This window comes from Megalobrama amblycephala, linkage group LG18 (assembly GCF_018812025.1).
Source record: "Megalobrama amblycephala isolate DHTTF-2021 linkage group LG18, ASM1881202v1, whole genome shotgun sequence".
NCBI lineage: Eukaryota > Metazoa > Chordata > Actinopteri > Cypriniformes > Xenocyprididae > Megalobrama > Megalobrama amblycephala.
This window is the reverse complement of record NC_063061.1, coordinates 15,093,307-15,105,763: the sequence shown is the minus strand read 5'-3', so window position 1 is coordinate 15,105,763 and position 12,457 is coordinate 15,093,307. Positions and strand designations below refer to the sequence as shown.

General features: G+C 36.0%; 1 protein-coding gene across 1 annotated transcript in view; it reads right to left on the bottom strand.

Moving 5' to 3' along the window:
• Positions 1 to 12,457, bottom strand: part of pcxa (pyruvate carboxylase a) — a 180,756-nt gene that overhangs the window by 29,978 nt on the left and 138,321 nt on the right. Inside the window, exon 11 of the mRNA XM_048167549.1 lies at positions 950 to 1,094. Coding sequence (XP_048023506.1) covers positions 950 to 1,094 — 145 coding nt within the window. The remainder of the gene's footprint in view (positions 1 to 949; positions 1,095 to 12,457) is intronic.

Sequence of the window (12,457 nt, the reverse complement as noted above, 5' to 3'; positions counted from 1 at the left end):
CTTTTTTAATATATTTTAAAATGTAATTTATTCATGTGTTGGCAAAGAAGCATCATTACATCAATCCTCAGTGTCATATGATCCTTCAGAAATCATTCTAATATGCTGATTTGCTGCTCATTTCTTATTATTTGTACTTTTGTAACATCGATACATTTTTTGCATCCTTGCTGAATAAAAGTATTCATTTCTTTCAAAAAATAAAAAAATTGCTTATGACAAACATTTGAATAGTAGTATAGAAATCTGCACAATTCTATCTGTATTAGTTGGTAATTCATAAACACATGAAACACTCATAATGGAAATACTGAGCTGTTTATAATTTTATAATGTTCATAATTTTACACAAAGAAATTAAGATTAGAAATAACTAGGGATCGAGGCAAAAATTGAAAAAAAGCCCAGATATTATCAATGTGTGGTCAAAAAACGACCCTTGTGCATTCTATTGATTTTGTTTGATGTATTTACATATTATATTCTATTGTAGGCCAGTTAAGTAATGTGTTTAGTTAAAAATAATGCCATAAATGCTCTTGTGTCATGATATCTTGTACATTATTTACAGCTACTTAATCTGATTTTATATTTAACAGCCATAATTGGTCATATTGAGAATGCAATTAATTTATTCAATTGAGGTATTTGACATAAATCAACCGCATGCGGTGTGTTTTATGGTTAGAAAAAAATACCTTCATAAAGGTATAAATACCTTGAAAAAAAAAAAAATAATTCTAAGAGGGGAAATGTCTCTTGGGGAAAAAAGTTAATTTCTGAAACTGAGAAAAAAAACCCCAAAAACTAACTAATTTCACTCATGAAATCAATCAATAATTATAAAATGTGAAATAAATGTCACAAAACAAAAGTGCACAATTTAATTCAGCCAAACACATTTGTGAATCAGTCTATTCATTGAATCAATTGTTCAAAAAAAAGGTACCTAGATAGTGAAGCAGTTTCTGTGCTCGGTTCTGCACGGGTTTGAGGTTGAAGAGATCTGGATTCTCGTCAATGAACTGAGTGTCTACCGTCCCATTCAGGAACTGATTATTGCTCAAAACATTCTGGAGGAACGGGATGTTTGTCTGGGGAGAGAAAAGAGAACAGACAAATACATTTTTAACTAGTTTTGAGGAACTGATGAGCTGAGAGCTGCAGAGAGCCTAGAGTGAGCAAGCTCTTGAGAGATGAAGACCAATCCAAGACTGCGCTCACACACACTCTGTGCTTAGGTGCTAATGGTCCTACACAGGGCATATGGGGCCATTTGGTAGGCAGTTCTAAAATCAATACCATTATCTAAACACTCAATACTGCCTTCCATCACTATCAAACCTGCCTCTGAGTGTGTGCAAATTGGGCTCGGGTCACTGAGTAAGCCGTGCTCACTGTTACAGCAAGAAGACACAACTCCATATCATGAGTTGAAAAACAATACTTTTGAAGTCCTGCATACAGTCTGTTACATGTGTTCCTGCAGCGCATGAAGAAATTTCCAGAATCCATTAGTCAGACTGTCGATACTGGACTCTGATGGCAGCCAGAGAGGGAAAATAATAAAGCTTCAGACTTACATGAAAGAGAGAGTATGAAATCGGAAGAAGGTTGGAGAGATAGTGAGTTGGAGAGGAGGCAGATGTGAGAGACTAACAAAATCAGCAAAGTGTTAATTAATGCTCTATAGTTTTGCCGCTTGACTTGTGCACCACTGCCACTTACATGCATCACACAATGTTTCCCTACAGAAGGGTTTAGCAGAGATCCTAAGAGAAAAAGTGAAGGGAAGATCGAGGATGAGGAAGACAAAAAACAAAAGAGAGTCCCAATTTTCTCCCAAGAATTGAGAGTTGGAAAGAGTCAGTTCTAATCCGCCAGCACTCTGACCCAGATTCTTCTGACTGCAGGATTCCTCCTCATTCCAAACTTTCACATTATTCCTCTCAAAAAACAAACTAAGCATTTCAAACCCAGCACACATTATATTCACCTTATTTGTAGCCATTTTTTTTTAACCTGAATGTGGAAGGCTTGCGGTCTCAGTCGCTTCCAGTTATTTTAGCTGCACAAAAACAATCTGTCATGTTGGTATTTGTTATCATATTTTAATTTATTATAATAATCATAAACACACTGGTTTGTTGTGCAAATAGTTTTACTGAATAAAGCACTTTATTCTTTAGTTATAGACCTTTTCAATTGCAAGTCTGTTATGTGATATAGCTTACTTCCATGTTAAAAAATAAGGTGGATGCTACCACTCAAAATTTTTTACACATCTACTCATCTACATCATTTTTTTAACATTTTATAATAATAGTGAAGTCATCAAAACTTTGAAATGAAAACAGAAGTAAGGGAATTATATAGAGACCAAAGATTTGCAAAGAAGTCCACCAGATTGCCTTCCGAATTCAACTTACAAAGAAAGTGTAAAACTCTCGCCGCTAAAGAAATCTTACGCTACGTCCTATGCCTTCCCTTTTCAACTTACGGAAAAAGCTTAAAGGATTAGTTCACTTTCAAATTAAAATTTCCTGATAATTTACTCACCCCCATGTCATCCAAGATGTCCATGTCCTTCTCTCTTCAGTCAAAAAGAAATGAAGGTTTTTGATGAAAACATTCCAGGATTTTTCTCCATATAATGGACTTCAAGGGTCTTATCTAGAGAAACCATCACTCATTTTCTAAAAAAATAAATAAAAATTATATACGTTTTAACCATAAATGTTCATCTTGAACTAGCTCTCTTCTTCTTCTTCTCTACTAGAATTCCGGCAGTGTAGACACTGCTAAGTGTATTACTGCCCTCCACAGGTCAAAGTTTGAACTAATTGTTATATACTTGCACTAGCATATTGTATATGACAATTTAGTTCAAACTTTCACCTGAGGAGGGCAGTAATATGCTTAGCAGTGTCGACACTGCTGGAATTCTAGTAGAGAAGACGGAGAAGAAGAAGAGAGCTAGTTCAAGATGAACATTTATGGTTAAAATGTAAAAAAAAAAATTTTCTTTTTAGAAAACGAGTGATGGTTTCTCTAGATAAGACCCTTATTCCTCATCTGGGATTGTGTAGAACGCTTTGAAGCTGCACTGAAACTGTAATTTTGACCTTCAACCGTTTGGAGGCCATTGAAGTCCACTATATGGAGATCTATAACTATATTTTCATCAAAAACCTTCATTTCTTTTCGACTGAAGAAAGAAAGACATGAACATCTTGGATGACACGGGGGAGAGGAAATTATCAGGAAATTTTCATTTGAAAGTGAACTAATCCTTTAACTGACGCAATGCCAGTTTACACTTTCTTCATAAGTGGAATACGAAAGGCGGCCTGGCGGAAGCAAGCTATTTTACTTCATAACTTGTTAAATATAGATTTTTTTTCTTACATAAACGCATTGCTTCGGTTCAGAAGGACTTTATTAACTGCCCTGGAGCAAAGTGGAGTACATTTATGATGGATGGATGTGGATGGAGGCACTTTCTTCAGCTCATACTCGTTGGTATCGTACACTGCCATTATAAAGCTCGGATGCGTCAGGATATTTAATATTTCTCCAATGGTGTTCATCAGAAAGAAGAAAGTCATATACACCCAGAATGTCTTGAGTGTGAGTAAAGATTGGGCTAATTTTCATTTGAAAGTGAACTAATCCTTTAAGAACTTTTAATTTTTGGGTGAACTATCCATTTAACTTAAGACAAATTCAGTCAAGAGTTCAACATTTAACGAGGAGCATTTACTGTATGCCTCACATAAAGAATTCACACAGACACCCAGACATTGCAGGAGTCTCAGAGCTACCAAATGTTGTGCTTAGCACATGTATAGCTGTAAGACAAAGTGCCTGAAGCTACAGCATGTACTTACTCGTAAAATAAGATGCACACACCTGAACTGAAAAACCATTGTGACCACTGTAGCTGACAGGCAAGCTCTATGTTTCCCTTCAAGAAACAAATCTGACATGCTGCACCAAAAGACAACACCTAAATCGTGAATCGTTTCCATGAATAGGAATGCGTAAAGTGGCCATAAAATCAAACTAAAGCTAATTTGGTGAGAATGTTAATGTTACTATATAATAGCCATGAATTAAGCCTTATTATTATACTCCTGCCACGTTATGTATTTAACTATATTAGCAGTTCCAAGAAGGATGTCCAATTGCACAATTTTTCCTGAAGACAAGCAAATAAAGGTCTTGGTTTCTAAATGTAAAATTTATAATGCTTTAAAAATAGGTCAGTGTGTTAGTTTCCATTGTTGGCTATGCAAATTATTGTTTACATTTTATTTTTGCTTTTTTGCATGAAAACATCCATTGATTCACTTTTTTATGGCACAATGTTTTTTTTTTGGGAAAGCAGGGCCAACAAGAGACTTTCAATAACATGATTCTACAACCACATCCTGTCCACATGTTCAATAAAAATAACCATAGGATACTGAAGAGCATGCACAAGCATGCACATAAATCTAAAATAATGAAGAGCTTTCTCTTTGCTGGTGAAAGAAATGTCTTTTTACAGCTATGATTGGACCACGTCATTTAGTGGTAAACCACTGGCTATTTGCCAGAAACTCAATCCCCACAAGTCTCTTCACAATGGCTGGATGAAGTTAAGGGAGAGAGCAAAAGAGAGGGTCCATATATAAGCACAGAGAGGTATATATGGATTTTTGCATGGCTACCTAAAAATCCATGGTCTGGATTTTTACATTTAGAAATAAGGAGCACCCACATCGAAGAAAGCAGGGTTAAATGAGCAGTTACAGTGCCAATCATCCAGCCATGGGACCTGTATAAAGAGACAGATGGAAGTACAGATGGCAGTATCACAACATAGTCTCACAGATTTAACCAGTTTGACTAGCTCAGAGTTTGGAGCTCTCAATGGTGCTGAAATAACTCAAGTCCTCTGTGCTTTACTCTGTTTCCCAACCTACTGTATATCCACAGTCTCATTGGAAAGGCTCAAATATGCCTTAAACAACATCAACCTAGAAATGTTTTCTTCTTAATTTATTTTAGTCACATTACATCAAATTAATACTATAAAACCTATCATTATTATAATGAGGTCTTCCACAAATTTTGTCAATTCTGAGGGCAATCGACTGAGAAACAGCAAATTATTCATAAACAAATTCCACATGAGGAAATAACTAAATTCAAGACATTTGTATTATCTTAATTCTCATCTTTCAAACCTTTAGTTCACCCAAAAATGAAAATTCTGTCATTTATTACTCATGCCATTCCACACCCGTAAGACCTTTGTTAATCTTCGGAACACAAATTAAGATATTTTTGTTGAAATCCGATGACTCAGTGAGGCCTCCATAGCCAGCAATGACATTTCCTCTCTCAAGATCCATTAATGTACTAAAAACATTTAAATTAGTTAATGTGAGTACAGTGGTTCAATATTAATATTATAAAGCGACAAGAATATTTTTAGTGCGACAAAAAAACAAAATAACGACTTATTTAGTGATGGCCGATTTCAAAACACTGCTTCAGGAAGCTTGAGCATAAATGAATCAGCGTATCGAATCATGATTCGGATCGCGTTAAAAACGCCAAACTGCTGAAAATCACGTGACTTTGGCGCTTCGAACAGCTGATTCGACACGTTGATTCATTATGCTCCGAATCTTCCTGAAGCAGTGTTTTGAAATCAGCCATCACTATATAAGTCGTTATTTTGTTTTTGTTTTTTGGCGCACCAAAAATATTCTTGTCACTTTATAATATTAATATTGAACCACTGTACTCACATGAACTGATTTAAATATGTTTTTAGTACATCAATGGATCTTGAGAGAGGAAATGTCATTGCTCCCTATGCAGGCCTCACTGAGCCATCGGATTTTAACAAAAATATCTTAATTTGTGTTTTGAAGATTAACGAAGGTTTTATGGGTGTGGAACGGCATGAGGATAAGTAATAAATGACACAATTTTCATTTTTGGGTGAACTAACCCTTTAAAAAGTCTAAAATATCACCCATGAGCAAAATACTTCATTATTTGTACAAATTTGAATGAGAACGACACCAGCAGCAAAAACATTTAATTGAAACAGAGATTGGTTTATTATTGAAATATTGCAGATTTTCATTGTTTTCATTTACTGTGTGTTTTGATGCATGTTTGGGAATATAGTGTACTGTATATACGGACATACACTATACCATTTAGTTTTAGTTTTTTTTTTTTAATCTTCTAGAAAGAAGTCTCTTACGCTCACCAAGGCTGTATTTATTTGTTGAAAAATATATTAACTCTTTCCTACTACAAGAGTCAAATTAACAGCTTAAGTTGTTTCATATCTCTTCACCCAACATAGAAGATATTGATTACAACTTCGGACCGAACCATCAAGGATTTCTTCTCAACCTGCAGTTACAATGCTTCTCAACATTTAAAGGCATTTTACAAGTATCGTACATTTGAACACTCAACAGTGATTTAGTATCAATTTGTGAACCACCTTTGTTAGCAAAGGTGCTTCATTACTGGGAACACTGATGGTCCTTCCAGCTTGTTTAATTGACTTCTCCATAGCTCCATTTCCTGTTCCCACTTTTTCACTCTATCATTTATCATTTTACCCATGTACGTGTGACTTGTGTGTATGTATTATATGTGTTTGTTAGTTTAGTTATGTGTTCGTGATTTAGTTAATAAAACTTGTGTACAATACATATTTGGTTCTGACTCACTGCAATAAATTGCCACTTAAATTATTTAGATTTTGGTACCAGTTCTAAGTGCTGTAAATGCTAAGAAATAATTATTTTTCTATGGCCATGAAAAATACCCTTCTCTTAGAATTAATTAATAATCAATACTGAGTGTTCACAGAATGAAACTGATTGAGTAATTGTAATTTTAATGTAGCTACATCAAGTTAATCTGATTAACTGATTCATAATTAATCATAATTAATAATCATAAAAAGTTATGAATAATTATTAATATTTCCCCTTTGAGCTAATTTGCTACAAATTGCATACTCGTAGAAAAATATAAACTACCATTCAAAGTTTGGGGCCACTAAGATTTTTTTTTTTTTTTTTAAGAAATTAATACTTTTTTTTAAGCATAGATGCATTTAAATGATCAAAAGTGACAGTAAAGACTTTTACAAGGGTCTCTGGTAGAACCGAGGGTGTAAGGCGAAGTCCTCACCAGTATCCAAGTCCACCAAAATTCCCACAGGGATGGCTGTTGCCAGGTCAGAGTCATGTTGGGGTTTCGACTCCAGGGCATTTGTGGGCACTGTCGTCACAGGCTCCATGCTCACGCAGAGCGGAAGCTCTCCATTTGCGTAGGGCTCTGGTATTGTCATCTCCGTGGCACAGGGTGTTGGTGGGCTATGCTCTGGGTCTGGTTACACAACGTCTGTGAGGTCTGCTGTCATCCATTGTCCACAGCGCGAAGTTGATGTAACCACCCAGGGTCCAGCAGGGAACGCTGCAGGGCATGGTGAAGCAGAGATCTTCATCCAAACCACACCGAAATCCCTCCATCAAACAGACATTGTCGCAGGTGGCATGATGGCAGATGTCGAGAAACTCCTCTACATATGCCTCTAGGTCTCTGCCATACTGAAACATAAACACTGTCGCTCCTCTCAGAATTTTGTTGCCCCTCATGGGGCAACGTTAATGGAAGCAATTTCCATTCTTGGTTTGAGGTCTGTCACGCATAGTTGCAGTAAGCAGATGATGATGAAGAAGAAGATTAGGTTAAAAGTCTTTAATAACTCAGGTTAATCCAACAAATATGAACGTGAATATTCCACTAATGCATAAATGAGACTGGACAAATGAGGATTAAAAGAATTACCATGACAACTGATAAGTGGTGGCAAAACAGAACAAAGGAAGACAGGAAACTAGTGAAAAGAAACTAAAAGTCATTGATAATGAAACTAAAAATGAGTGTCTGTGACAGTTTCACAGTATTACTGTTTTTAAGGTCCGGGAGAAGTCCCACCTCCCAGGGTGGACCTGACCAATGAGGAAAGAGGAATTTCTGTGGTGGGAACTTCATTTGTGGGGGAGTTTTTGGCTTTTGTCTTTGAGCATGATTAAACTGGCTGAGTTGATGAAGAAGAACCTATTAAAGATTCTTGTAATATTGATGTGTTGCACAGGTATCAATATATCATATGTATATATCATATAATATATCATTTAAATCTTCAAAATACAAACTCGTAGACACCAAACTTGGTATAGGTGAGTTTACGTTAACCATTGGTTCTTATCCTAAAATATGCTTAACACAAAATATCATACAAAAGATGCTGCACAAAACAGTCATAGTCCTAAACACAGTGTCCTGGAATACATGTTCATTTATAGATCAGTTCATCTATAAATTAATGCAGGAAAGTCTGTTTTGAGGGCTATGGGTCTCTTTGCCTCTGCTTTTCCACGTGGCCACATACTTGGGGGCAATATACTAAGCCTTATCTGATAGGCCATGGTAACTGAGGCCCATGCACAGGCTGGTCCATGGGGGGGGGTCCCCGCAGGCCTCAGAGTGAGTTTTAAAGATTATTTGTTAAATATGACAAATAATTGTGCCTGATTTGTCTCAGTCGTTACACTTTGTTTTTAGCCAAATTTTTACAGCCCTACCATTTATGTTGTAAATTCTCTCCAATAGGTTTAAGAACCAGAAACTAAATCTTACAGTAACCCGCTTAACAGTTAAAAGTCGGGAAAAGCGCCGGCGTGTTTTGCTGGATTTTTTTTAACATAGCAGCAAAATCAATTTAAAATACTACGTCATTTTTTGTCATAGAGCCAGAAGTAATATATCAACTGAAACTATAGAATGTCTTCTTTTATTTGTGTACACTCACAGTAAAAACTAAATGTTGTGCTTTTTGCAAAATAAAGAAAACTAACATGATGAGCGACTTGTCATCTCTCTCTGAATGAAGTTAAATCTGATACTCCCTCAGAAAATTAACTAACTTAGTGAACACTTAACACACAAACATGAGACTTATGTCTAAAGAAAGAGTGAAATGTCAGGTTCTAAATCATGTAAGTCAAATCGAAAACAAATATTCTCTGTTTATGTAATCTGTTTGAAACGAGAGACATTTCAGTCGTTTGCGAGTCAGCTCATTATCCGCTAATGCGGCTATAACCACAGAGCGCAAGCGCTATTCAGATTCTGATCCGATCAATGCAACAGAGTGAACGCCTGCATCAGCTCAGAAAAACACAGTCAAAAAAAAAAAAAAGAAAAGCGTAGTCAGTTTCATGTACTTTGTTTTGAGATACACTGAGGAATACTTCTAAAAGGATTTACCTCAAGGAAGAGCATGGCTGGAATCAATTCCATTTCGAGGATCAACTTGATCAACCCGAGGATTGTCATGCCATGTTAAGTTTTTTTTTTTCCCTAAATTATTTATTCTTATCTTGACATAGACTTGTGTCTGTCAATATTAAGCCACAAAAACAGTTTAAACATGAATCCTGCATGTTTGAATAATTATTGGCTTTTCCCAAAAAATATTGCTATACTGAGATGAGTGAAATCAACTGAAATATGTAATAAATGCTGAAATAAAATGTGTTAACAACATATTAAACTGCACATTAACATTTATAGGCTCTAAAATATAACAAATAAGATACATAAAATGTCATAGCAATATGAATGTTTAGACAATATTTCTTTGGCCTGTTTTGGACAGATTATGAAGAGTTTACTGTAAAATAGCCTATATAGTGCCACATCAATGAAGGTTTTGTTTGCAAGAAATGATGAAAGCTTTGCTTCACAGACATAAATTATATTTTAAAGTATATTAAAATCGAAAACTATTATTTTAAATTGTAATGTCAAACAAATGTCAGGGAATGTCAAAACTTCTCTAGGACCCCAAATCAGCCTCATACTCCAGAGGGTTAAGTTTCCACTGGGGTGTATGTACTTCTGCTTGGAAATCACTCTTTCACAGAAATTAGTTGTGGTTTAGATCCAGCAGTTGCAGTCTCTTTCTTTATGCAGGTGCAACGTACACACATGAATCATTCATCATTGTCTTATGGTACTTAAATGTATTATTCATGATTTGTCATAGTCAGAGACATGATTTAACTGAACCAAGACTGATTCTGGCTCGCTAGCCAAATCTTGAGTCTGATTCGTCAGCCACAGTGAGGTTTAGCAGACTCTGAGCCCACCGGTTACATGCTCCAAGTGTGTGGAGCTGGGCTCCAGCGGGCCGCTGGCAATGTTGTGTGCGGTCCGCTTAGCCGTGCCTGGGCCTCTATATATAGACCCGCATAAAGACTGTGAGTGACTCACGCTCACCTAAAATCACAGAGCCCAGAAAAACAAAGGATATGGGAATACGAGATAGAACATGAGAAACTGAGAAAAAGTATAACTTGGACAGAACATATTTCGCTACTTCTCAACTTTGCTGGCTGTGTAAGGCTGTATAAGCCTCACTCTCATAAGATGATTATACAGCTCAGCTTATAAGAACAGCTCTCTCATGATTTAGTACAGACAGTGGGGTTTTGAACTAGAGGTCTTCTCGGGTCCTAAAATCTGTACCCAACCCGAATCGACCCGAACCACTTCTTACCCGAACTCAATGTGCATAAATAATTTTTTTTAAAAAGAAAACCCAACCCGAGACAGACACATTGAAAGTTTATTTAAATCCATGCTGACAGCAGTCATTGAAACGGTAGGCAAAAATGGAGCAACTAAGTCTAAATGCAGAAGCAACCGTGTGTATAGTATAGTCCATTGGATGTAGAAGCGATGATTCAGAGAGAACTTATAAAATGTGAGATAATGTTATCATAGAATTGTTTTAAATAACATTTTGTTAAATGCCTGACATAGTTTAAAAGAATTTGGGTCTTCTCCAGTCCATTTGGAAAAAGCACATTTATTTTAAATTACCCGAGGCCACAGATACTGAACCTGACCTGTGTCTCGTCGAAGTTTTGGATCGGTCAGACCAGACCTCGGGTTTTTTGGATCCAAGTGGACCTGTGAAGACCTCTATTTTGAACCCGACTGCTTGCATCAACAACAATAGTCATACCACTGGGCCAAGACATTCATTTTAGGCTAACACTTTTAGGCTAACACTACAGCATTTATTAATCATGGTTAATGTTTATTCTTACATACTCTACCATTCATAAGTTTGGGGTCAGTTGGATTTTTTTTTTTCTTTTTAGGAAATTAATAGTTTTATCCAGCAAGGATTGATCAAAAGTGACAGTAAGACATTTATAATGTTACAAAATATTTCTATTTCAAATAAATGCTGTTCTTTTGAACTTTCTATTCACCAAAGAATCCTGAAAAAATGCCACACAAAAATTAAACCACATAATAGGATGATTTCTAAAGGATCATGTGATACTACAGAGTAATGGCTGCTGAAAATTCAGCTGGGTCATCACAGGAATAAATTGTTTCTTAAAATATATATATACAATAATACTGTTTTACTGTATTTTTGGATCAAATAAATGCAGCCTAAGGATAAGAGGCTTATTTCAAAAACAAAGAACTCTTACCAACCTCAAACTTTTAAACAGTAGTGTAGACTAATACAGTTTTAACATTTCAAGCAGTAAAAGTTAACATTAGTTCATGTATTATGAATAAACATGGATTAACAACAAAGTGCATAGTGTATTTTTAAATGACTAACTTAGAATGATAAAACTTGCCCATTTATAGTTCATAATACTACTGCATTAACTAGTGTTAACAAACAAATTATTGTGAAAGCTGTTACTGTTTTATTGATATTTGGAAGTTTATCCATTTAATTTTTTTTAACCAGTTTTTAGTGTTTTTTTATATCATACTATGATTTTTTTTTTTTTTTTTTTTTTGACAGTCAACTATACAGTTTTGGGGATGGAATGGAACCATGTCATATCCTGTCAAAGGCATCAGAATCACCACTAGAATTCAATTACCAACCTTATCATATATCTCTAAAAACAGATTTCTCAAAATCAGTTGCTGTTTCAGTATCCGTTTTAATGATATATAATGAATTGGCATTTACATAAGGTGAAAAATCGACTCTATGAGTGCATTTGTGACAAAGTTCTCAACGTGTCTGCTCACCAGTGATGCCCTGCTGTTAAAAATGTACTGTCAGAGGGACAGAGCTTTGGGCAATTCCTCCGCACATCCAACTCCACACCCCAGTCTGCCAATGCACTCTCATTCTGCCATTTTTACCCTTGCATTTTGTCTCTCCCTTCATACCGAGAGCCAAGACTGCTTCAGGCTCTACCACTCTCCCCTCCGTTGCTTTCTCTCTCTCTCTCTCTCTCTCTCTCTCACGCCCCCCCCCCCCTTCTCTCTTCCCTCCCTCCCGCTCACTCTGCCCTTGCTGTAG